Source organism: Paramisgurnus dabryanus, chromosome 5 (genome assembly GCF_030506205.2).
Source record: "Paramisgurnus dabryanus chromosome 5, PD_genome_1.1, whole genome shotgun sequence".
NCBI lineage: Eukaryota > Metazoa > Chordata > Actinopteri > Cypriniformes > Cobitidae > Paramisgurnus > Paramisgurnus dabryanus.
The window spans coordinates 20,545,428-20,571,502 of NC_133341.1; the positions used below are offsets into that span (position 1 = coordinate 20,545,428).

Here is a 26,075-nt window from a genome sequence, read left to right on the forward strand (position 1 = left end):
CCAGTGGAGGGACGCGCAAATGCAGCAAACCTGTTGGTGAAAGCATTTTAAAGTGTCCGAGAAAGCTGCAAAAGCATACAGCACTACAAGTTTCAGTTAGAAATTAAAATAAAGACATCTTGAAAACCATGCAGCGTATGAGAAATACACGGCCGGCGACCGTCTGCCGGTATTTGTCTGCTGAATCCACAAGCACAGAGAACATGAGACTTTAGCTCTACTAGCGACTGCAGTATGTAATAAAAACTTCCTAGAACCATTAAAGTCCTGCAAAGACAAATACGCTAATATTAAATGAGAAATAAAATGTAAAATGTTTATCAACAATAAACTTTTTGTTAGGCCGCTTTGTTGAGCGCTTTGCGCTGCTAAACATACAGTACAGTGCTGCATAAGCTTTGTTGCAATTTTCTTAATGCATAGAAATCAATAGGTTATTTGCATGTTGTGCAGGACTAAAAGATCAGATTAATATCCGTTTAGCCAAGACTCATTTATGTGGTCGAATGTAAATGGAACAGTTTTACCAAGTCTATCTATAGCTATCTAATCAGAGAAGTGACCAGGTGTAACGCCCTATAATGACTGCTGGAATGTTACAAAATGTAAATATAGTAAAAAGGACATTCTTAATGTAACTTGTGCAATGGTGAGAAAAGTGACAAAATAATTAGAAAAATGAAAAAAAAATTTGTTTGTTTTCGGCCTTCGGCTGAGTTTTTCATTTTATTCGGGTTCGGCCAAGAATTTTTCTTTCGTTGCTTCAGTAAATACCACCCAAAAGCCCATTTAGTTACATTTGCATGGATATTGCCATTTGGTGATGTTCATCTTAATGCCTGCCTGAAGGTTTAGTTGGCTTGAGCGTGTGAAGTCTGGGCACAGTTCCTCTCTGGGTGTATCCGGGAATTTCTCTCTTTGGGAGGGCACTTACAGAGAGCTTTCACTGTCTGGAAGCCATAACAGGAATACAGGGACATTGGTCCAGTCTGTATGACCAGCAGTCATGGTGTGCTTTACATGCACTGGATGTTACTTTGTACTGGATCTGCTTCTAATAGGATTATACGTGGAGGGCAAAGGGAAAGCTATGGTAGGAAACATGTAAATATCTTAATGTATATATCTTTTTAGTTCTTTTTAATAATGATTCATATTAATTATGCTTAATTTTTTATTTGTATGATGTGGAAGTATATTGCGTACAATTTTGAATCGTTTTTTGGGTGTGTTACAAAAGTGATTTGAGATTTATTTTTTAATTCTTTAATAAAAAAGTTACGATTAGTTGGCTCGACTTAATAAAGTAAGTTAAATGGTTGTCTTAAACTATTGAGGTATTTCAACTTTTTTCAACTTCAAGTTTTGTAAAAATGGTTGTGTCAACTAACATTTGAAGTTGAATTAACTCAAAAGTTTAAGGCAACTAGGTAACGTCTCGGGTTACGTATGTAACCCTTGTTCCCTGAGAAGGGAACGAGACGCTGCGTCGCCATAGAGACGCTATGGGAACGCCTTCAGGTGTGAGTGCGTCTGAATGTGTATATCAAATCCAACCAATGGTGGGGCGTGACGTCACCGGCGGGGTGACGCAGGAGCCGGAAAGCATAAAAGGCGACGTACAACCACGCCCACATTATCTGAAATATTGCCGAAGACGGCTTACAGGTACGCAGGAAGTATGGCAAAGGAGACGCAGCGTCTCGTTCCCTTCTCAGGGAACAAGGGTTACATACGTAACCCGAGACGTTCCCTTTCGAGGGAACTCGCGCTGCGTCGCCATAGAGACGCTATGGGAACGCTATACCCAATCCGCCAGACTACGAGTGCCTGTCTGTGTGTAAAAAGCACAACTAAGACCTAAGCACCAAAGATCCAGGAGTAGGAGTGAGATCCAACTTATAAAACTGTACAAAAGTGAGCGGTGAGGACCAGCCTGCCGCATCACAGGCATCCTGGACAGAGGCACCTGCCCACAGGGCTTAAGATGCTGCCATACCTCTAGTTGAATGCGCTCTGACGGTTAAAGGAGAGGGCCGTACAGAGGCTCCATAAGCAAAAGAGATAGCCTCGACTATCCATTTACTCAAAGTTTGCTTTGTGGCCGGGAAACCTTTCCGGGCCGAACCAAAGCACAAAAATAACTGCTCTGCTTTCCTGAACTCCGCTGTTCTGAGCACGTACATGTCCAGTGCTCGTACTGGACAGAGTAAATTAAGCTTTGTTTGGCTCACGTCCTTAAATGGTGGAGGGCAGAACGCCTGCAAGACTATGGGGCATGGTATGTTGCTCAAAACCTTCGGAACGTAGCCCGATCTAGGGTATAGAAAAACCTTTACCATGCCTGGAGCGAACTCGAGACAGGTTGGCGAAACTGAGAGAGCCTCTAAATCTCCTACCCTCTTAAGGGAGGTAATAGCTAGGAGAAATATAGTTTCCAGAGTAAGAAACTTTCTGAAATTATATCAATGGCTCAAATGGTGCCCCGATAAGTCCTCCAGGACCACAGACAGATCCCACGCAGGGATCCTAAAATGACTCGCAGGCCTCAGCCTCCGAGTGCCACACAGGAAACGCATGAATAGATGGTCTCTACTTAATGAGGGACCGACCACTAAGGTATGAAAGACAGATATAACTGCCACATAAGCCTTAATGGTCAAAGGAGGCAGCCCTGCTGCAAACTGCTCTTATAAAAACTCCAGAACTGTACCAAGGGGCAGTTAACTGGGTCATATAAGTGCTCTTGGCACCACGTAATTAAAGTCTTTCTTCAAATGCGTATAATTTCCTGGTGGAGGGAGCTCTGGAAATAAAATAGTCTGCACAACCTCAGTTGAGAGACCCATTTCTATGAGTCTGTCCTCCTCAGAGGCCAGAACCAAAAACTCTAGGCAGGGGTAAAACACAGTGCCCCTTGCCTGAGACTACCGATCCCTCCAGATCGGCCCCTGAAATGGGGAGCCGTCTAGGAGGGAGACCAGGTTCGAAAACCACACTCGGGTCAGCCAACACGGGGCTACGAGCAACAGCTGCGCCTGTGCTGCCGGACCCTCTCCAGAACTCCCGGGAGCTGAGCAATTGGGGAAAAACACACAGGAGGCCCTCAGACCCTTCCTGTGTCATGGCAACCAGTCCGAGTGGGACTGGGTGAAAAAGAGAAAACCAAAAAGTACAATGTGAATTCTCCTGAATTGCAAATAGGTCAGCTTTCGCTTGGCCGAACCTGAGCCAAATTTGCTCCCCCACATGTGGGTGGAGTCTTCATTCCCCAAGCTCAACGCCTGCCGCAGCAGAACGTCTGCTCCATGTGGACTTACATAGATTTTGACCTTATGGTCTTACATAGCCACTTCCCGGCCTTAGAGGGATGCATCCGTCGTAAGCCTGATGTGACGACCTTGAGCCCCCGATATTGGCCTTCATGGGAAAGGAACCATGGTTTCTTCCATAATACTAAGGCACAAAGCATCTGCGTGTGACCTTGATTATGCAAAAACGGGTTGCCCCTCAGGGAACCCCATGGTTAAAGGATGGATTCTATACGAGCAGGAGACAAACGTGCCTGCAGTCGTTGAAATCCACACTACGCCCAGAAAAGAGGTCCTCTGTGCTGGAGAAGCACAATTTTCCTGGCGTTTAGCTGATTGGATATTTTTGTCCTTTTGGCTTTCCATAGCCGATCCTCAGCTTAACAGAAATGCATCTGTCATTAATGTCATGCGACAACAGTCTGCACCTCACTCCGGGACTTAGACAGAAACCCAGCATTTTTCCATATTCTTAGGGCACGAAGACATGCGCGCGTAACCCTGAACATGGTAAAACGGCCAACACTGGCCGAAAGGAACCATTGTTTCTTCCATAATACTAAGGCACAAAGCATCTGCGTGTGACCTTGATCATGAGAAACGGGTTGCCCCTCAAGGAACCCCATGGTTAAAGGATGGATTCTATACGAGCAGGGGACAACAGTGCCTGCTATCGTAGAAATCCATACTACACCCAGAAAAGAGGTCCTCTGTACTGGAGAAGCACACTTTTCCTGGCGTTTTAGCTGACTGGACATTTTTGTCCTATTGGCCTTCCATAGCTGATCCGCAGCTTAAGAGAGATGCATCTGTCATTAATGTCATGCAGCGACAGACCACACCTCACCTCGGGCTTTGAGACAGAAACCCGAAATCTTTACATATTCTAGAGTACGAAGACATGTGCGCGTAACCCTGAATAGGCAAAAAGGGTTGCCCCTCGAGGAAAAACCCTGATTTTAAAACCATCACTTGGTGTGCGATTGACCTAGCTTCAACTCATTCACTTATTTGAAAATGGACATGACACGAGCAGGAGACATCTGTGCCTGCATCATCGTAGAGTTCCATAATATCCCCAAAAAGTGATCACCTGTGTTGGGACTAACATACTTTTCTTGGTGTTCAGTCTCAACGCTAGGTATCTAGATGTGCAAACACAACATCTCGATGCTGTGCTGCCATCTGTGCTGACTGTGCTAATATTAGCCAATCATCAATATAAATAGTATGCAAATGCCCTAAAGATGCAATGATGCCAGGGCAGCATTTACACATTTTGTAAATGTGTGAAGGGATAGATCTAGGCCGAAGGGAAGGCTGATATTGGTATGCCATGCCCCAAAGGCAAACCTGAAATTCTGTGAGCAGGAAAAATCCATTAACAAAAACCAGTCCTCGGATCTGATTTGAGATAAATGTGAGTGACTGTCAACATCATGAACCATAATTTTGCGACAGTTTCGTGTAGCCTTTGAATAAAAGGAACTCCAATTCCTGCTCTAAAATTAGGCATAGCCTAATTTTCTGTGCATAACACCCATTGAGATATGTTTGGAATGTTTTTCCATGCTATTATATTTTTTACCAAGGGAACCTGATTTACTGTGCTCTGTACTACAAGAGGCAGAGTGTTCACAGTTAATACAGGAGGGAACTGAGAAGTGTGGGGACCCGTAAAAGGCGGATACAACCCACACTCCCCAGGAGGGCATACCCTGATAGGGCTTTATATATATATATTTGACAATGTTGGAGGCTTTAGGGATGAAGCCACTCATGGCAACATAAAAACATCCTCTAAATATAGCCTATTATGTTTAAAAGCTAGCTGAAGTGCTTGTGTAAACATGGTCAGATGGTCTTTTCCATGACTTGCATAATAATGGAGCTCAGGAAAGAAATAAAGCCTCTGGTGTTGAGATTGCACTTATTTTGTAAGAAAACTCTCATCTAATTTGCTGGATGATATAGTTTCTTTTTTTTTTTTATATATATATATTTATTTATATATTTTATATTTTATATTTTATATATATATATATATATATATGCTGGTTCATACATATTAAAACTAGCAGTTACGAGAAACAACCTCGATAAACTTCTCATTTAATAGACCGGTCGAGGCGGGCCTCGAACCGCAAGACACGCGAACATCGTCTGACACAGTCAAACAGTAAAGCACGGGCTACCGATCGGGGCGGGAGAAACCGACATGCGGGCTCCCGAATCCCTCCCGATAGCAATGATAAGTGCACACCGCCTTAGCGGACGCGGTGAACCGGTCGGTGAAGAGAAGGGCTGTGTTTACAACATATATCTCCTCGGAGGTAAAACATTGCATAGAGCTCCCGTTCGGGTTGGAAGTGACCGCAATGCGTGCTTCCAAACCCTCCCGAGGCAGAGCTTTCACGGTCAAAGTACACTAACGTTACACCACCTCAGTGGACGCAGGACTTAAGCCGCGAGAAACGCGATCATTGTCTTGACTCATCAAAACAACGACACACAGCCCGAGTGGTGTGTGGCTGAGTTTAAACATTTTGGAAGTGCTCTGGCAGCTTATCGTGCGGACGCTCTTCCGGCCATTCGGATTAAACTTCGACACATGCAGCTCGTATACTGAGCTTGATTAAATCATTACATTGCGGAGGGAGGATAGCTATGCGTCCTCACCACCCAGTACTCGAATACATCAAACCCCTCGGGGGAAGATTACACGAGATCACGTCCCTCTCAATGAGGGGAAGTGACTGCAGTGCAGGCTTCCACACCCAGAGGAGGAACAACGGAGCATTTTGAAAGGTAAGTTATCATAATGAACACACGTCACACCGCTCCCTCAAGAGCGGCGTTAGCGTGCTCAGCTCCTAAACTTTCTGATTTCTTATTTTCCTTCATTATCAGCCACACAGTTAAACTATTCAGTCACACCCTTTGACACACACACACAGATAGCCGTCTGAGGCAATAGAGATAATGTGGGCGTGGTTGTACGTCGCCTTTTATGCTTTCCGGCTCCTGCGTCACCCCGCCGGTGACGTCACGCCCCACCATTGGTTGGATTTGATATACACATTCAGACGCACTCACACCTGAAGGCGTTCCCATAGCGTCTCTATGGCGACGCAGCGCGAGTTCCCTCGAAAGGGAACTTACTTTTTTAAGTTGGACCAACTTTTTTACAGTGTTTAGTATAAAAACATCAAGATAAAAGTACAAACATACAGGGTAAAAAGGATGAATCTGCTTGTATTGTTTAATCTTTGTATAGCTTTTTCTGATTTATCTAAAGTTTGTTTTCATAAGCTTATCACTGCTTAGATCTTTTGGTCTTAAAATGACAATAGGCTGGAATCTCTAATTGATTTTCAGGACATCGTAATAAGCTAATACAATCTAAGGGCAACAACTAAAGTGGCTGTTTATTGTTTTGGTCCAATTTATCTGATTGACCTGAGGTGACCTGCATGTATCTGTGTAATGTGTGTGCTTACGATTGCACCCTGGTCTCCTGTCTGATGTCACTGCACTTTTGTGATCCACAAAAATTTTGTGATTTTTGCGATCAAGTGATTTTCTTGATGGAGTCTCAGATGTGCCCAGCTGGGTCCTTCAATGACCTGTAAAGATTTTCCTCATACCTGTGTCTTAACTAAGATTTATGGCAGCTCTACTTATTTTTTTTTTACTGGTGGCTTAGCCATGCTGACGACTGATAATATCCTGCCCAGGGCTATGAGCTCTAAACTTTCTGTCTCTGTCAAACATTTATTTATATTTTTTGTACTGTACCTCAATGCTACAGGACTTATCACTTTCTCACTAAGGGGTCCGTGCTATAACTGTCCAAAGATTATTTTTTATTACAAAACTGAATTGTTTTAAATATGTTTTTCAAATATGGCTGGCTTGTTCTGAATTTTAATGAAGAAAGAGCAGTCAACAACAGCCCAAAATAGATCTCCATCAATACTGTTTAAAAAGCGTATTTTTGATAAAATATTGAGATGACATTTTTGCACTAGACAAAGGTAACCACTGAAGATGCTAAAATGTGCATGTTTGTTTGCCATGTGCAACATCTCTATTAGTAACTTACTTCCTTCCAAACAACCCAGTGACTGACTTTCTGAACAAAGTGTAATTGTGTCTGTCAGCGTCTGATAATGCTCCAGCGTCTCTTCCAGGAGTTGTACCGGTGTTCTTCCAGCCAGAGATGTAACCCGTAGCACTGAGGAGGGTAAAACAATTATTTGGGGAGCTGTGTCACCCTTGAGAGGATCGGGTGTCGCTCTCATCTGAGGCAGCCGCTTATCAGTGTTAAGTGGCTGACTGCTCTTTCTCTGTGGCTTATTGTTACAGCAGTAGAGATGGACAGTGGGATGGAGCCTATGCGTCTCAGAGCTTTGAATAACATGTAGCTTCCATCATAAATTATAATCTTTTCGCTTGGTTCAATATGCATTGAATCTGGTGTTCATCTTGCATTGATTCCTGTACTGGAAATTAATATTTTCTTTCATCATTCTTATGCAACCTGCAACGAATTAATCATATTTAAGGGGAGTTTACTTCTATGCGCGGCATGACGACATAACCTTATTTACAAAAGCTATCTGTGCTGGGTTGTTTCCACCCACAGTTGGGTAAAATATAGACTAACCCAATCGCTAGATTTAACTGATCTAATAAATGTCCAGCCATAGGTTGAAAAATCCCAGCAGGTTAAACCCAAGAATTGGTAATTGTAATGCAGTAGATCTTCCATGTAGCCTTGGGCTGTTTGATTCCGGGTTTTTTGTAATCGATTCCTGTTTCTGGAATCGAAAGAATCAATTTCAAGAATCGATTCCTCACTGTTATTTTCGATTCTTTTTTATGCCAGCACCGTGTCTAACAATGTCGCGTCTTACCGTGCCACACAGCGGTAAGGTCTCTAATGTTACATCGGGCATGACAAAAAGCGACTGTTGCAAATAAATTTCCTTCCTATTAGACGTGTTGTGAGTGCTGCTTGGTCATAAATATAATGAGGCATTTACTTCAGAGATTTGTCATGTCGTGCTTCCTGCGTCAGGTGTAGTCAGACACAATGTAAAGACTAGGAATATTTTCACTATATGCGGTAGATTCTATTTAAATACATACATACCTACACGCACATATACATACACTTATGTATGTGGATACTAGATTATTATTTATTTGTGGTACATATATTTCATCCAGTATTGTAAACTATGGCTAAAATACCTGTTAAAATCTAAAAGCATTCTGTTCAGGAACAGACTCATGCACACTTACACATACAAACGTTTTAGTTCTTTACACATATAAACTTAAAAAAATAGCACCAGACTACTGATGTTGACCTTGGAGGCATTCGTCTTCGCGTGAGTGTGACTTGTTGTTGTCGATTTAGTTATACTTCTTGTCCTAAACTACAACGAGCAAGATCAACTCCGCCCAGCAACCGATTTTAAATATTTCATTGGGTCAGTCTTTGCGCTGACCGCCTACACACGTCTAGATCCACTTATTTAGTCTGAAGTTTATTTCTTTACAGGTTACGTGATTGTGTTAACAAATGAAATCGGCTACAGTCCGCGGTTTGTGTTAAAAAAAAATCTTAGAGGAATTCGACTCTCAATTCCTAACGCCTCGGAATCGAGTAATCGATTCTTTTTTAAATCGAAACCCAGCCCTACTTCCAGGTCCTGAGTGGTTGTTTATGAGAACGGTTTGTTGTGCATGCCACTGTAAAAAAAGTTGGTTCTATTTAAAATTTTAAAGGAATAGTTAGGTCAAAAATGATATTAAACCAACCTGATCTCACAAATTTCCGTGGCATAGTAACAGAATTTTTTGCTCATTTTTCTGTGGCATTCTCACGGATCTCCGCATTTTTCCGTGGCCCTGCCAAGGACTTTCTTTTCCGTGGCATTCTCACGGATTGGTTACTCAACTGTTTTGTCCTATTTTCTTACCATTGTCGCTTTGGTTTAGGGTTAGATTTACATAAAATGACATCCCTACCCAAACCCAACTCTAACCCCAACATCAGGCGACAATTGTTTAAAGTTTAGAAAATATATAAGAATACATAAGAAAAAATAGTATAAACCAATACTTAAAGGGATACTTCACCGATTTAGCATTCAGCTTTGTATCTGTAGAAACCCGGCAGTATTACTGAATGACCATGTTTCCCTCCCTCATTTCCCCCTGAGAGGAGAGATATCTGCATTTTGGTTCTGCAAAAAAGTCCTCCGATGATGTAATATGACGATTTTTGCATCATCGGAGGACTTTTTTGCAGAACCAAAATGCAGATATCTCTCCTCTCAGGGGGAAATGATGGAGGGAAACATGGTCATTCAGTAATACTGCCGGGTTTCTACAGATACAAAGCTGAATGCTAAATCGGTGAAGTATCCCTTTAAAGTGACATACTAAAGCAAACACCAAATCTAACCCTAAACCGAAACGACAATGGTTTGAAAATAGGAAAAAGCAGTTGAGTTACCAATCCGTGAGTTATTTAGAAAATGTTTTAGATCTTTCAGTTAATCAAATGTAAAGTTACGGGGTCCACGTCCAACGAAAATAACTAGCTAGTTATTTTCGTTTATGAAGCTTTAAATTTGGATATTTCTACAACAACACCGCACAGATTACCCTCTGAAGCCCCTTGATTATCGTCGTCAAGCCGTTTGGATTTATTTTGTGAAGGATGGATGCACATTTTTTGGACTTGAAAGGTGTGGACCCCGTAACTTTACATTTTAATACCGAAAGATCTAAAACATTTTCTAAAATAACTGAAAATGTGTTCGTCTGAAAAATGTTGTACATATTCATCTCAGACAGCTTGGGGGTGAGTAAATCATGGGTTTAATATCATTTTTGGCCGAACTATCCCTTTGAGACAACCAACTAACTTACTTTTTGAGTTATTTCAACTTAAAAATATTAGTTAAATAAAAAAAAATGTTGCTAATATTTTACATTTAAATGAACTTAAAATTTTAAGGCAACCCAGGTATCATACCTGTTTAATTTTTTAAAATCTTTTTACTGTGTGACTTAATAGATTACTTGAATAGGCTACATACCTGTACTGTAACTGGTTTTAATGCTTTGGCGATATATTTGCATGTAAATAGTATAACTATTTAGTAATTTTGCATCTTTTTAGTATTTTTATAACTTTGTATGCTATGCTGACATGCACTCATATCTCTTCTTTTTGTTTCATTCCCTTCCAGAACTCGATTGCGTCTTCTAAGAATAAAGATCTTGAAAGTGAATCAAACACCTCATCTCAACCTTACAGAACTTCAAAGCATTCAGCCCATGGCTTTGTAGTGGTGGAAGAGTCTGACCTTATCACATCTCCTCTTATTAGCACACAAAGCAGGAATAAGGACACCAGGGACAGAAAGACCCAATCCACCACTTCTAAATCCTCAGAGGAAAACTTAATTTCTCAAAAACTGAAAACAGAATTAGGCGAACGCCCTCTGAAGCCCTCTGACCTGGATCAAATTTGGAATCGGAAGAATCTGGTCAGGCCTGAACTTTTGGAGTTAAACCAGCTGACTGAGGAAGGTTTCTTAGTTCCTTCTACAAGTTTTTCTGGGTCCTCCAGTAAAGTAATTCAACAGGCTATGGTTGATGTTCGCTCACAGTTGGAAACATCAGTAGGCATCACCCAAGAGGAGCACAAACACTCAAGCAAGGAAAGAGTTGCCCATAAACATGGTGATGTTATATTAGGCTTGGATGGAAAGAGATATAGGCTCCTTAGTGGGCCACCAGGACCTTCTGGACCTCCAGGGAAAAGAGTAAGTTGCAAAAATGCAGATGAAGTAATGTGAAAGCACATGTTTGAAGCAGGATGTCCTACTGTAGCTGATTCAAGCATATTCTTGGTTTCACTACATATCCAGACCGTTCTCAGTCATTCACTGTAGTTCATAATACAGTACTGCCAAACCAAATGCTGTTTAATCATTCCCTCTTCCTTCGTATGTTTGATGATAGTTTGGTCATGACAGATCTAGCAACATAACCATTAATTATTGCATTTGCCCTTTTATGAATAGGTAGTCTTTAAACGGAAATGTCAGGCCTGCTTTTCTTTTAATTTTAATGTGCACTTTGCATACAGCCAGAGGTTTGGCAGCAGTCTATGAATTTGCAGATCTAAGACTGTCACATTACATTATATACATAAGATTAAAGGGAAACTGGGTTATAATTATTAATTGGCATGTGGGTTTAACAATGTTTTGCTGCTACTGTGCCATGATTTCCATGCCTGTATTTAAATACTGGAAAAAAATGGATTGTGGCAAATGCGACTGTAAATATACATTTTTATCAATATGTGTGTTCCCTGGGTTCAAACCTATGACCTTTTGCATTGCTAATGCAATGCTCCACCACTAAGCTATACAACCACTAATTCCAACTGTTTTCCAAAAGCATTGCTGTTGTTAAGATGTAGGTTGTTTAGATTTATACCCGACACTTTTTTTTAAACTTAATTTTAAACTTTAATATTTCTTCTAAAAACAAACAGTGCTAAATAGCACTAAAAGTGGTTCTTGTTTCGTAATCATAGAGGAAACATTTTTAGTGCAACGAAGCACATATGAAGAACCATACAGGGGTCATATAGCACCACTATAGCACCACATAGCAGTGGCGGCCGGTGACTTCTTTTTTAGAGGGCACTTGATGGGAAGTTCCTCACAACATCTATGCAGCCCGTCATGTGTTTGGTTCCTTATTTCAAAATATGTGTTCTGCGCGTCGAGAGATTATGTGTGCATCACGTATCTTGTCAAAATAAGTGCCTGCTGCAAAGGGTTTATGATAAAAGAGATGCTCGCGCTTGCCAGATACTCACATAATCTCATGTGTAATCAGAGTTTACTGTTAAGGGAGTGTCTTGCGTGTATTTTGTGAATGTGAGCGTCTCTTTAATCATAAACGGTTTTGACGCGTGTGCAGCAGGCACCTATTTTGACAAAACACGTCATGCACATTGTTCACATGACACTCCAAACACTTATTTTGAATTAGCACCCCTCGGATGAGCAGTCACGAGCCGCCACTGCTACATAGCACAATATGGTTCTACACCGGTACTACACAGGTACTCCATCATTGCTATGGCACTTAAAATGGTTCCTCTATGATAACGAGCCAAGAACCACTATTTAGCACCATTTGTTTTAGAGTGTAGATGTACTGTAGCATTTTACACAATCCTCACAGACTTTACCAGTTTTTCTCAATGAGATTGTTTACTGTTTTTGCAGGGGTGTGCAGGTAAAATGGGATATATTGGAGAAAAGGGTGACAAGGTGAGAAAATAAAATACTTCAACCGCTCTTTATTATTAACCTGTTATCTCGGTACAATATTCTGATAGATGAAATTAATCATGTTACTGATTTGTACCTTTATGGGCCTAACAGGGTTCTTATGGTGTCAGAGGAGCAGATGGGCTGAGAGGCATAACAGGCCCTCCAGGCCCACCAGGACTCCCAGCACTCTATCTCTGGAGGAACACACAGGAGGACTGGGATGAATTCAGGGTAGATCTATATAGTAGTAAAATATTAGGTTATAGATCATTATTTGTAGTCATTGGTTAAATATAGATGCAAAACATGCTTTCTTGTTAGTTAGCATTTTTTATAAGACTCTTAATGGATTCTGTAAAATATTATTTGATGAACGTATAGTACTTATTGAGAGCTTTGGTTAAAATCATTTTATCTTTTTGATGAAAGTGGCATTTAGCGGCTTTTGCATCTGAACTCTCAGTCTGATCTCACGAGAATTCGTGCATATTTTATGAGTTGGCTAATTTGTAAGAATTCATATGAAGTTAATTGTGCAAAAACGTACGATTCTCATGAAAAACAACAACAACGAAACCCAAAACCTAACCCCAACCCCAACAAAGTCAAATATAAAAACTTACGAATGTGGTTGTATGAATTAAAACGAATGATTCAACTTGTAAAATATTTACGAATTGTCGTAAGATAGCGTTGGAACTCTTTATATTACAGTGACAGTCTGTGACATCAAAGGTTGCAGAGAGGGACACCATTCACATTATGCATTTGGCAGACACTTTTATCCAAAGTGACTTACAGGGCATTCAAGGTACACATTGTACCAGTATGTTTTTCCCTCACAATATGATCTAGGGAACGCTACATTTTATGCTTAAGGATGATCCAGTCATGTCCCTGGCTGCCAGACATTGTATTCTCTCTGTTCTCTACACTCTAAAAAAATTTAGGGTTGTTTTCAGTCCAGCATTGGGTCAAAAATGGAAGAACCCAGTTGCCATTTAACCTATGCTGGGTTGTTTTAACCCAAAATGGTGGGTTATTTTAACTCATTGTTGGGTCAAATATAAACATTTATTGTTAAATTTAACCCTGCGCTTGACCCTTTTTGACCCAATGACCCAAATCTTGACCCAAAGAGTGTATTTCTAAGCCTTTATATTCAAGTGTATTTGTAAAACCGCAGCCCTGAGCTTCCTGTAGTTTTTCATTATTCAAAAGCAGTTGTGTATATTGACATGTGATTGTACGGCAGCCACCTGGCAGTATTTCACAGTCATCTGAAAAGCATGTCCAAATATTTGATGTCATCATTTGGCACAATCCACTTCTCTTGAGGACTAAACCCATTCATCATTGCAGAGGCTTATTTGTAGATTGATCCATGGGTGGTAGGTGAGGGAGTTTGAAACATTGCTGATTTAGGTCATAGGTTTTTTTATTACAGTTTTGTATGATCTTTATCTTTGTGTGTCACTGGTAATAACAGTGAAGGTTAGATTTTATTAAATGTAATCATTTTAAAAATAATTATTTTATAGCTAAATTCAAGTTAATGGCAAAGATTATCAGATTTTATGTGGCGAAATATATATATAGATTTTTATCATTAGAAAATAAAGTAAACATTTTTTGGCAACAATTCTTAGTTGCAGTCTCCACTACACTGATGGTAGATGTATGCTGTTTCTTGCTTGCCCTAGTTTGATCACTTAATTTATTAAATCATACCTGTCAACCCTCCCGTTTTGGCCGGGATTCTCCAGTATTTTACCATTCTTTCCCGCCATCATCCCGTTTAAATAATTTCCAGTATTTCTCCTGTATTTCTCCTGTAATTTTTATCTATTAAAATGCTATGTTTGCTACATTCATCTCCGGTAAAGCACACTGTAAAAAATTATTTTCAAAAAAAATATCTTAGTATTTTTGTCTTGTTTTCAGTAAAAATATTTAAAAATTCTTAAATTAAGATGCTTTTTCTTAATGAGCATAACGACCCAAGAAAATAAGTCTAGTTTTTAGACCAAAATACTTAAATTTAAGTGATTTTGTGCATAAAACAAGCAAAAAATCTGCCAAATTGTGCTTACCCCATTGGCAGATTTTTTTAGCTTGTTTTATGATCGATATCACTTAAATTTTATATTTTTGGTTTAAAAACTAGACTTATTTTCTTGGGTCATTTTGCTCATCCAAAAAGGCATCTTAATTTAAGAATTTTTACATATTTTCACTGAAAACAAGTTTGCGTGAGGCTCGTCATCCTCCACCCATCCTCGGAAAGCTTTTCTTCTTGTTTCATTGACGGGTGTTGTTTGAATAATATGTTACTGCCGCCCACACTGCAAAAAATTATTTGTAAGAAAATAAATTCTTTGTATTTTTTGTCTTGTTTTCGGTAAAAATATCTAAAAATTCTTAAAAGAAAATGAGATTTTTCTTGATGAGCAAAATGACCCAAGAAATTAAGTCTTAATCAAATTTAAGTGATTTTGGCATAAAACAAGCAAACAATATGCCAATGGGGTAAGCAAAAAAATCTTGAAAATTTTTCTTAAACACTAAATTAAGAAAAATTCAAGAAATTTTTTTTTGCTTGTTTTATGCACAAAATCACTTAAATGTGATATTTTTGGTCTAAAACTAGACTTTCTTACTTATATTTAAGTACAAGTATCTAAGAATTCTTAAATCAAGATGCATTTTCTTGATAAGCAAAATGACTTAAGAAAATAAGTCTAGTTTTTAGACCAAAAATATAAAATTTAAGTGAATTTGTGCATAAAACAAGCAAGGAAATCTGCTAATGGGGTATGAAAAGTTACATAAATTTTTTTCTTGAAATATTTATTTATGAAAAAAAGTAATCTTATTTTAAGATTTTTTTCACCCCATTTTCAGTTTTTTTTTTTTTTTTTTGCTTGTTTTAAGCACAAATTCACTTAAATTGTATTTATTTTTTTGTCTAAAAACTAGAATTCTCATAGGTCATTTTTCTCATCAAGAAAATATATCGTTATACTGAAAACAAGACAACAATACTAAGTAAGAAAGTCATTTTTTGCAGTGTACCCATCCATTCGCTTGCATAGTAATGAATGAGGGGTGGGGGTGTTGTTAGGATTCTGGTAAGTGATTTCCCTTATTTTCAAATCCCAATGTATATAGTACACTATTATTTCATTATCACTGATCCAACTTCTTGAAGATATTACAAAAATAGATTCAGTATATTTCTTACAGTCAAGTCACGGCTCTGTGATCTATTTCATGTCATGTTTGTATAATTCTTACCAGGGTACGGTGCCTGTTTAGATGCTAAATGAGATCTCAAAGGAGTCTTCATCTGTAATTCTGGCCCGATTTGTCATTGAGGTATTGTAAGCCGAACCCTTAGTGTGTCTGCACACAAACATTGTTCTGATGGTGCTCTGTTAGTTACCCAGGGTGCATTCTGCATAAAAGTCACGGTGTTGTAAGGAGGTTTTGACAGATGTTTAGATCCCTCTGTTCCTCTCTTTCGGCGGGACTCCAGGAGGGCGAGTGCGTGGGGAGGTCCGATTCCTCAGCTTGTCTTAAGCTCACCTTCACCGCATCGGCGGTGAGCCTGAACCCCTGCCCTGGTGCCAATTGAGCATGTGCCAAGGCAAATATTGTATGAAGCTGAGGCAGCGTGGGTGATTTAATAACAGGGTGACAGAGAGTGTGTGTCTCTGTGTGGGATCCAGGCTTTGGCTTTCCAGTCCACGCTGCAGAGAGAGGCTACACTGTCCCTCAGTTCTTATCCTCTGTTTGAACAGGAGAGCTGCCACTCAATGCTGACTCCCTTGCGTTTCACCTTGAAATGGTTTGAAATCCAAGCGTTAAGTGTTACAAGAGCTTAGGTTCAGGATCTGTCATTCAACACACTTCTGTACCCATGCGCCTGCTATTTATATCTCATCATGATAAAGTCTGTCATTTACAGTACATAACATTGTCTTTTTTGTGTGTTTGTTTTGTAGAGAACTTCTTACTACCAGTTACTGATGGCTGGCTGGCCTGTAAGTATTTACAATTGTAATAAAATGGATTGCAACACAGAATATTAAGATGTGATTTCTCGCTAAACCATTTTACTTTTATGACCAAACAGAGAGAGACAGGGCTTCCTGGACCGATTGGTGAGATGGGAAGACCTGGTTTCCCTGTGAGTATACACATAGATAAACTGTACACAACCAAATGTACATATTATTATACAATATTCTCTACATTAGTCGACTAATATAGTCCACTTAAAGGAATAAATGAAAACATGAGAGCAAATTTAGACACCAAGTGCTCTGAAAGGACTGCAAGGGCGCTCGATGTAAAGTTCGTCCAGCATGTATGTAGCCCGTTATGTGTGTGGTTCGTAATTTCAAAATATGTGTTCTTCACGTCGATGATCATATGTGCATCAAGTGTCTTGTCAAAATAAGTGCCTCCTGCAGACGCGTCTAAAGGGTTTATGATAAAAGATACTCGGCAGATACTCGCATAATCTCATGCGTAATCAAAGTTTACTGTTAAGGGAGTGTCTTGCATGTATTTTGTGAACGTGAGCGTCTCTTTTATCATAACGGTTTTGACGCGTTTGCAGCAGGCACTTATTTTGACAAAACACGTGATGCACATAGGATCACTCGACGCGCAGAACACATATTTTGAAAACATGAGCAACACACATGACACTCCGAACACTTATTTAGAATTTGTGCCCCTGGGATGAGCAGTCACGAGCCGCCACTGACTGCAAGTGCCATCTTTTGCCCAGACGCTCAGATTTATTTTGTTTTTTTTAACCTTACAGTGGATGAGCTGTTATTTGTTGTGCATCAGTTGTGTGAGTGTATATCAGTTGTGCACTCATTATTGCAATGCATTCTGGGATTGAATGAGTCTTGATATTGTCCACTATCGGTTTCAGACACTATTAAAAATGGCTGCCCCCTCAATTAATGCACTATATACAGTAAGAGTATAGGGGACTAAAGCTTATGACATTTTGGCTGTTCATGAGATCTCAATGCTGTGTTTAATTAAAAAAAGATTGCATCTTTAATGCAGGTGTACTCATCACTCAATTGTGTTGCAGATTATGATAGGACTTTACTGTGACTCACTGTTTTGTTGGTCTGTGACAACTTTTTTGTAATAATAATAATCTGATTACAAGCATGTATAATGACTATGATTTTTTTTCTGTGTAACATGTTGGTAAATCATTAAAAAGTTTAATTTCTAAAGGGATTACCTGGAGACCCGGGGGAGAGAGGACCACCAGGGCACCAAGGCGATATGGTACATTTACATTTATACAATTTGCATCAAAGTGACTTGCAGTGAATTCAAGCTATGCATTTTTATCAGTATGTGCATTCCTTGTAAATCAAACCCATGACCTTTTGCTTTGCTAATGCAATGCTCCACCAATTGAGCTACAAGAACTGCATGGTACGGAATGATTCCAAACAATACCATATGTATTTGTATTTTCAACTGCTCTGCCTGTGTCTGTTTTGCTCAAAATAGAAATGGGAGTAAGACTTTTTAAATGCTACTGAGTGGAAGATGAGTCCTCAGTATTTTTGGATCAGTATTTTTTTTCTCAGTATCTTTAAAATGTTCACTTTTTCAACTTTTTATGAGTACACACGCATTCAGTTGACATCAGAGCTGGTGGTAGAACCAAATTTTAATATCCCTTATTTGATTGCTTTAAGAGTTGATACTGAGAACACTTCAGAGTTCATATGTCAAGTCTGCATACATAAGTAACTATAAGCAAGCACACTTTAAAATAGGGTGCCATGGGACCCAAGGGAGTCCGGGGCCGTGCAGGGACTCAAGGAAGAGATGTAGAGAACGGGTCGGAAGGAGTGGCAGGACCGCCAGGTTTCCCCGGCCTTCAGGTGAGACTGATATTTAATGGTGACGTGTGATGGCTACAATTGCATTGCATGAGTTTTTCGGAGTTCAACTTCGGGCATAAGTCTGTACGCACATTCTTACCTAATATGTTAATGCTCTCAGCGTGTATTGTAAAGCTACAAAACCATGCTGTGAAGCATATGTACTTACATGTGCTGAAAAACATATGTTCTGTGTTCATTTTTGTGACGCAAGGGTCCTCGTGGTTACAAAGGTGAAACAGCGCCCCCTGGAGACAAAGGAGAAGAGGTACAGAATAAAGATTAAGAATATGCAATCATCTCATACAAGAGCTGTACCATGCATGTGCATAAAAAAATCTTCCTTCTTCCATGAGCAGGGTTTTCCTGGATTACCTGGGCCCAGTGGGGACAAAGGACAGCCTGGCCAAAAAGTAAGAGAGACCTGAAATATTTATAATGCAGTTTATTGTGTCTGCTCCTATAAATCCAATACCTATATCACCCTCTATTGGTTCAAAAAAGTAAGTCTTGAGTCTAAATATATTAGATGCTGTGAATGATACCACTTTAAGGTGGTAGTGTATGTGTGCTCTTTTGGTTACTCATCATCAGTTATTTTATTTGAATTTTGTTCATTTTATGAAAATGTATAGGGCTCAATAGGGGAAATGGGGTTTCCTGGATTGGCTGGCCCTCTGGTAAGTAAAAATACTTTATTTGCAATATTTTGATATTACAGTCCTATAGCGACATAACTATAAATTTCACTTTGTTGAGCTGCTAGTTTGAAATTTTACTAGATTGATATCCATAGATGCTCCTTGGATTGTGGTAAACATAAGGCAGCATTTATTCATTTCTTAAAGTCTTTCTTTCTTCCTTTTTTATTATGTCCATCTGTCTCATCTTTTATATAAGGGACCTATTGGTTTGCAAGGCATTGAGGGTATTCCAGGCCCACCCGGCCTTCAGGTAAGTTTACAGAATATTGTATACCTTTCTATAGCAATAATCCTTGATCATGCTTAAAAATATATGTAGTTTTTTATAATATAAAGATCTTTTCCTCAGGGTAATATTGGACATGACGGCAAGCGTGGTCCTCCAGGGCCAGCAGTGAGTACAGTATATGCTTAATATATGCAGCAAAATATGGCACACAAAATGATGCTCAGTAAATCTCTATGTGTTGCCAGGGAGCACCAGGTGCTACCGGCTTGGTCGGCGCACAAGGTGTTAATGGAACAGAAGTAAGTAATAGACACTTCCTGAATCCATAGTGCAGTTACTTTACTAAAGGTCTTAGCAAAAATGTGACCTTACCTGTAAAGACCCAGCTTTTTGTGATTTACTGTTTTCTACATAATATGATGGATGATTTATCCTCCTTCTGTGAACCTTGACATTGACTTGAGTAAGGTCATGTGAAACTTTAAACCAATGTATGAATTAAAACTTTAATGCTGCAGATCTTATAATTAGATAATGAGATGAGATTGTAAACCTGAACTCTTTTGCTGTTACAGGGTGATGCTGGACCTGCTGGGGCTGTTGGACGAAAAGGCCCTCAGGTACAGTATATCCACTTTGTGTCAACTTATTATTTTATATAGCCTGTTGCTGCAGAGAAATAATATTAAACTTGTTCTTATCATTTTAGGGACCCAGAGGGTTAGAAGGCAATAGAGGTCCCCCTGGTAATCCAGGTACTCAGGTAAATTTAACCTGTGTGATTAACGTAAACTAGTTGGCAAATTAAAGGTCCACCATTTAGATTTTTAGCTGCATCTAGCGTTGAGACTGTGAATTGCAACCAACGGCAATTTTCACCAGATGTAGCTATCATACAAACAAATCAGAACATTTAAGTATACAAGTTGAGTCATAATAAATAAAGTGAAATGACACAGGGAATAAGTACTGATCACACTTTATTTAATACTTTGTAGACAAGCCTTTTTTGGTGATTACAGCTTCTAGACGCCTTTTGTGTGGAGAGACCAGTCGTCTGCATTGCTCAGGAGTGATTTTGGCTCATTCTTCCACACAAACGGCTTTAAATCTTGAAGGTTCATTGGGCCTTTTTTATAAACATTGATGTTCAGTTCTCTCCATAGATTTTCTATGGGATTCAGGTCAGGTGATTGACTGGGCCATTCAAGCAACTTGATTTTCTTTCTTTAAAACCACTTCATTGTTTCCTTGGCCTTGTGTTTTTCCACACTCTTTTCATTTTCAGCTTTCTGGTAGATGGCAGCAGATTTTTATCCAGAATGCCCCAGTACATTTCTCCATTCATCCTGCCTTTAATAATATGAAGTCTGACAGTACCCCTTGCGGAAAAGCAGCCCCAAACCTTGATGCTTCCACCCCCAAATGTAACTCTTTCGCCGCCATTGACGAGATATCTCGTCAATCAAGAGAAAACGCTTCCCTGCCAATGAACGAGTATTTCTGGTTTTCCGCAATACCGCTATTATCCACCAGGTGGATAATACCTTTTAAACCCGATAATACCTTCTTACCGCAACTTTTTAAACCCGGAAGTATTGCCCTATGGCAAGCGGCTGCATGTCCGTGTCTGTTTTAAAGATCGCTCTGAATGGGATCTCTATGCAAAGTCCGTCACAAAAATGGAATTATCTCTGCTTTTTGCTCAAAAAGTGGTGTTTTGCAGAAACCTTCCCATATTCAAAAGCAAAAGAACTACTGAAGGTAGGAATTAAGTTTTTTTTTTATTGAAAGCAGAGGGTCTGTTCTTTCATTTGGTATATATTATGTTTATATATTTAAAGAATTCTGGAAAGAATTTTCTGGAAAGCATTACATTTTTGTGAAAATCATGAAAAACGCTGGCACTGGCTGGCAACTTTTTTTAAAAACGCTGGCGGCGAAAGAGTTAACTGTTGGTATGGTGTCTTGGGGTGGTGGGCAGTGCGATTTCTTCTCCAAACATGGTGTGTAGAATGACTGCCAAAAAGTTAATTTTGCTTTCATCTGACCATACTATAGTCTCCAAATAATCCACAGGCTTCTCCAAATGCTCTTTCGCAAACTTTTACCGAGCCTCAACGTGCTTTTTGTTCAGCAATTGAGTCTTGCGTGGTGACCATGCATGGATGCCATGGCAATTCAGTGCATTGCTTTTAGTATCACAGCTTATAGCTGATGCAAGGTCTTCCTGAAGTTCTGCCCGAGTGGTTCTTGGCTCTTGGGGAACTCTACTGATTATTCTTTGGACTCCTTGGACAGGGATCTTATGTGGAGCACTTGATCGTGCTGTGCTGTGAACACTCAGCATTTCAGGAAATGCGCCTATACCAATCCCCCATAAGATTACGAAGATCCTGAGACAGTTCTTCGCTTTTACCCATCATGAAGTCTTTCCTGTGTGCCTCCTGGGGAATGAGAAGCCTTTATAGGCCATCAATTAGGACTTAAGCAGCTGATATCAATTAATACTGATAGGGGGCAGGGTTTCTCTCTCAAAACTGACAGATTTTAGGTGAACTCCTGGCTTTCTATGCCATTTTGCACCATGTTCTCTTCATGTGTTCAATACTTATTCCCTGTGTCAATTCACTTTTATTTATTATGACTCAACTTGTATACTTAAATGTGCTGATTTCTTTGTATGAATTCAATATTTGACTTGATGGCTACATCTGGTGGAAATTTTGTGTCAATAGCCCACTTAGGAATCCCCTTACTGATAAAAATGCTGATGTGTCAAATACTTATTTTACCCTCTGTAGTTAAGTATATAATATTAAATTTCTGTCAAGGGATCCTTCTAAAAGTCACACAATGCACCTTTAAAGCATTTTAGTAGACAGATTTAAGTGCTGTCTGTAAAGAAAAAACTATTCCGGTGTTAAAATAATGGGTTATTTCTGCTGGAAATAAATCAAGGGTAACATTATGGATGTTTTTTCAGGGGCTTTCAGGTCAGGATGGTCCACAGGGCCTCAAAGGTGAAATAGTAAGTTTTGAAAAGCATAGTTCATGTCTGTCTTACCATCATATTTTCTATACATGTGTGACAAATTCAATCATGAACGTGTTAAAATAAACATGGCCTGCCATGTAACAATGAAATGTGTGGCAGGTGTTTATTAAATTGATTCTACAGATGTTTTTGTTTGTGCCTAGGGACCAGACGGGCTAGCAGGTAACAGGGGCCTACAAGGAATTGAAGGGCCCATGGTAAGTCCATTTGTCACACATTAAGTGTAAGCTACTGCAGAGAAAACACTCATTTATACACAAGGCCAGTGTCAGACATTCACTACATGGTTACATTTTGTCAATGTAGGGTTGTTGTTTTTACACACTGCCAACACACATTTATAAGCAAACACCTTGTAAAGTACATTTTGCTTAATATGTGCCCTATAACAAAATATCAATAATTATGAATTTCATAGTTATTGTTGGTACTTGTATGTTGTGACAGTGCTACCTATAATTTATACGCTCGTTTAGTGAACTTTTAGCAACTCTAAATAATATGATTTTTTTAACAGATGACCAAGATGAATAAGGTCACTCTGGCTTTGATCAAATATGAGTTTGCCCACTCATATTGGAGTTCTTATTGTTATCATGCTTAAGGAATCTGGGAGAATTCCATGAAAAATAGAAATCAGAGCCATGTTTGGGGAACATGCCATAATATATCAGTGGTAAAAGAGTCAGACTCTGTCTATTGTTTATTCTTTTGAAACACTGATAAAAATCTTAAACATGAACAACTGAAGATTGACAGCAATCCTAATCTTTCTTTGCAGATACAATCAAGCATATTAAATGCAAACAAAGTTTGCCAAATATTTTGTTATTAACATAGGCAGAGTTTGGAGGGGCAGGGGGCGCACTGCCCCCCCCCCAGACCAGAGCCACTTATGGTTTTGTCATATATTTTGTATTATCTTGATATATTAAAAGGTAGATTGAGTAACTTAAGTAGCTTGAGTAACTTTTTTTATTTAAACCATATTTTTTTTATTAAGTCGCACTCGCTAATATTAAAGTATTTCAATACCCTTATTTGCCATTAGGTACCCCTAAAGCACAAACGTGAAACTCTGCTTATGGATATTAACTAATATTTTGTGTAAATACTTTTGGTTTTTTATAGGGCATGGCTGGGGCTCCAGGTCCAAAAGGCTTTCCAGGTGTCACAGTAAGATCTTGGTTTCAAACCTCACTGTGTTTCTAATGCTTTTGTTGTACTGTATATTAAATATTTGCAAGTATTGTTTATATGTATCAGTTACCTCACTAATTAGTGTATTACATGCAGGGCAATAGGGGTCTAGATGGAGAGAGAGGCGACGCAGGACCCAAGGGGCAAAAAGTAATAACTGGAAATGCAATGCATTAAAATTATTTTCATCTTTAAACATGAAATAAAAATGAAGTTATCACTTTGATTGGATGTCTTAAGGGACCACCGGGTGCACCAGGGATCATGGGTCCTCAGGGTGAGAGGGGCCAATCGGGACTTCCAGGCTTACATGGTGTCAAAGGTCAACCAGGTGCTACAGGTACCCAGGTATAACAAGAAACAGCAGTGTTACAAAGTCTTCACTGTAAAATGCCTGAATTGAACTTATGAACTAATGATGAAACAACTGAGGTTTCCTGGAAGAACCTTTGCTCTCACATTTTACCATTTTTACTTTTCCCCCATAGGGTCAAGATGGTGAAGTGGGTCCTCAGGGAATGCTGGGAAAAGAAGGACAAAAGGTCAGAGCAGTTTATGACTTTCAGAAGAAGAAAACCTTCTAGGTGTGAACATGAATCATCTTCCTTTTTATTTATTTTCCTGTGAAACAAAGGGCAGTAGAGGTGAGACCGGTGTCAACGGAAGAACGGGATCAAGAGGATCCAGGGTACAAATTATGGCATTCTTTCTAATGTTGCACATTTTAAGACTGTAAAATTAATACAATAATCATTCATTTTTACCTGTAAATAAAATCCAAAATAAAGACTTTTCTTTCATTGGTGCAATACTGCAGTATGCTTTTGTCAATCCACAACCATGCATGTCATTAAATGGTTACACAAAGTAGATAATACATTTATGAAACCTATTGACAGTCCTAATCATTCATGTTATACATTTTATAAACATTCATGTTATACTTTCACGTACAGTACAACATGGATTATTAAAATTGTCTATGGCAAATAAGTCTGGTTTGATCACCTGTGTTGTTATGCATAGGGACGGGCAGGCCAACATGGTTCTCCTGGCATGCATGGCATAGTGGTAAGGGAATACAATTTTATTAGTAAATTGGGTCAAGATTTATGTAATTGCTTGTTTATTGTTTTTTGTTATTATTTGCAGGGTTTGCGAGGTCTGGTTGGTACCGAGGGACCAGAAGGAAAGCCTGGTACACAGGTTCCCATTTCATACATTTAATATCACGTTTTGTTTTATTTTAAATATCAGTTATACAGTAGCTCTTTTAGTTATACCTGTATTTGACTATGCTTTCTCATTACAGCCAAAACATTTTAATTATGGATTTTAAATATTTTGGTAACAAATTAGATCTTTTTCAACATTTATTAATAAATTCTTGCCAAAAAACATTGTATATGTTATGTAAGGGATAATGTATAAGCAGCCGGTTGTTATCACAGAAAACATCCCCGACAGTGTGATCAGGATCCAACGTGACGTGGAGGGTCTTGTATCACACTGATTCACACTGGGGGTATTTCGCGATAACAACAGTATGTACATTATCAAGCTTATTAACTGCTATTGACCTCATAAGTAAGGTAAGGAACATTAAAAATTGATTTGAAATATGAATGCAGACCTTTCTTGGGGAAAATCCGTTTACTTTTGGTTTTAGGATAAGTCAAGACATTCAAATGTCATAAACATGTTATTTGGTTTAACCATTTTTAAATATAATGTCATTTATGTTATTAAGAGTTATAACATATTTATATTTAATTTTTGTGTAATATTAAACCGTACCTGCCAAAATGATTTGAAGAATCCGGGTTACCTTGTGTTATTAGTTTTGGGTGATTTTTATCTGGGAATAAAAAACCTGCAAATGTCGCGACTGTAAAATCAATCAACAAACAAGTCAATTAATAATTGTATTTGTATTATCTAACATTAACAAGACTAATTGATATGAAAATATGTTGGTCATTGTTAATTTATATTAGATAATGTATTAACTATTCTTAATTAATGAAACCTTATTTTAAATGAAACCGTATTGTAAACTGTCAAGTGCTAATGTGATGCATGTGTTTTGCAGGGTGTGTCTGGGTTCCCCGGAGGTCCAGGAGATAAAGGATCTCAAGTATGTTCTACAGCATCTATATAAACCCTATCTAAACAATTTAAGACATTTAAGAGCAGACTGCTGCAGAAAAAAATGCAAACTTATATTATGAAAGCTTGTATTAAAGGC

General features: G+C 39.0%; 1 protein-coding gene across 1 annotated transcript in view; it reads left to right on the forward strand.

Annotated features, from left to right (window-relative positions):
- The first annotated feature begins 973 nt into the window (after window positions 1-973).
- LOC135732300 (uncharacterized) overlaps window positions 974-26,075 on the forward strand; it is a 41,656-nt gene continuing 16,554 nt past the window's right edge. Inside the window, exons 1-26 of the mRNA XM_065250244.1 lie at window positions 974-1,093; window positions 10,586-11,164; window positions 12,650-12,694; window positions 12,809-12,928; window positions 16,705-16,743; window positions 16,836-16,889; window positions 17,972-18,025; window positions 18,529-18,636; window positions 18,851-18,904; window positions 18,996-19,049; window positions 19,272-19,316; window positions 19,537-19,590; window positions 19,690-19,734; window positions 19,815-19,868; window positions 20,145-20,189; window positions 20,279-20,332; window positions 22,556-22,600; window positions 22,771-22,824; window positions 23,759-23,803; window positions 23,924-23,977; window positions 24,068-24,175; window positions 24,316-24,369; window positions 24,462-24,515; window positions 24,854-24,898; window positions 24,980-25,033; window positions 25,920-25,964. Coding sequence (XP_065106316.1) covers window positions 1,007-1,093; window positions 10,586-11,164; window positions 12,650-12,694; window positions 12,809-12,928; window positions 16,705-16,743; window positions 16,836-16,889; window positions 17,972-18,025; window positions 18,529-18,636; window positions 18,851-18,904; window positions 18,996-19,049; window positions 19,272-19,316; window positions 19,537-19,590; window positions 19,690-19,734; window positions 19,815-19,868; window positions 20,145-20,189; window positions 20,279-20,332; window positions 22,556-22,600; window positions 22,771-22,824; window positions 23,759-23,803; window positions 23,924-23,977; window positions 24,068-24,175; window positions 24,316-24,369; window positions 24,462-24,515; window positions 24,854-24,898; window positions 24,980-25,033; window positions 25,920-25,964 — 2,049 coding nt within the window. The 5' untranslated portion in view covers window positions 974-1,006. The remainder of the gene's footprint in view (window positions 1,094-10,585; window positions 11,165-12,649; window positions 12,695-12,808; window positions 12,929-16,704; window positions 16,744-16,835; window positions 16,890-17,971; window positions 18,026-18,528; window positions 18,637-18,850; window positions 18,905-18,995; window positions 19,050-19,271; window positions 19,317-19,536; window positions 19,591-19,689; window positions 19,735-19,814; window positions 19,869-20,144; window positions 20,190-20,278; window positions 20,333-22,555; window positions 22,601-22,770; window positions 22,825-23,758; window positions 23,804-23,923; window positions 23,978-24,067; window positions 24,176-24,315; window positions 24,370-24,461; window positions 24,516-24,853; window positions 24,899-24,979; window positions 25,034-25,919; window positions 25,965-26,075) is intronic.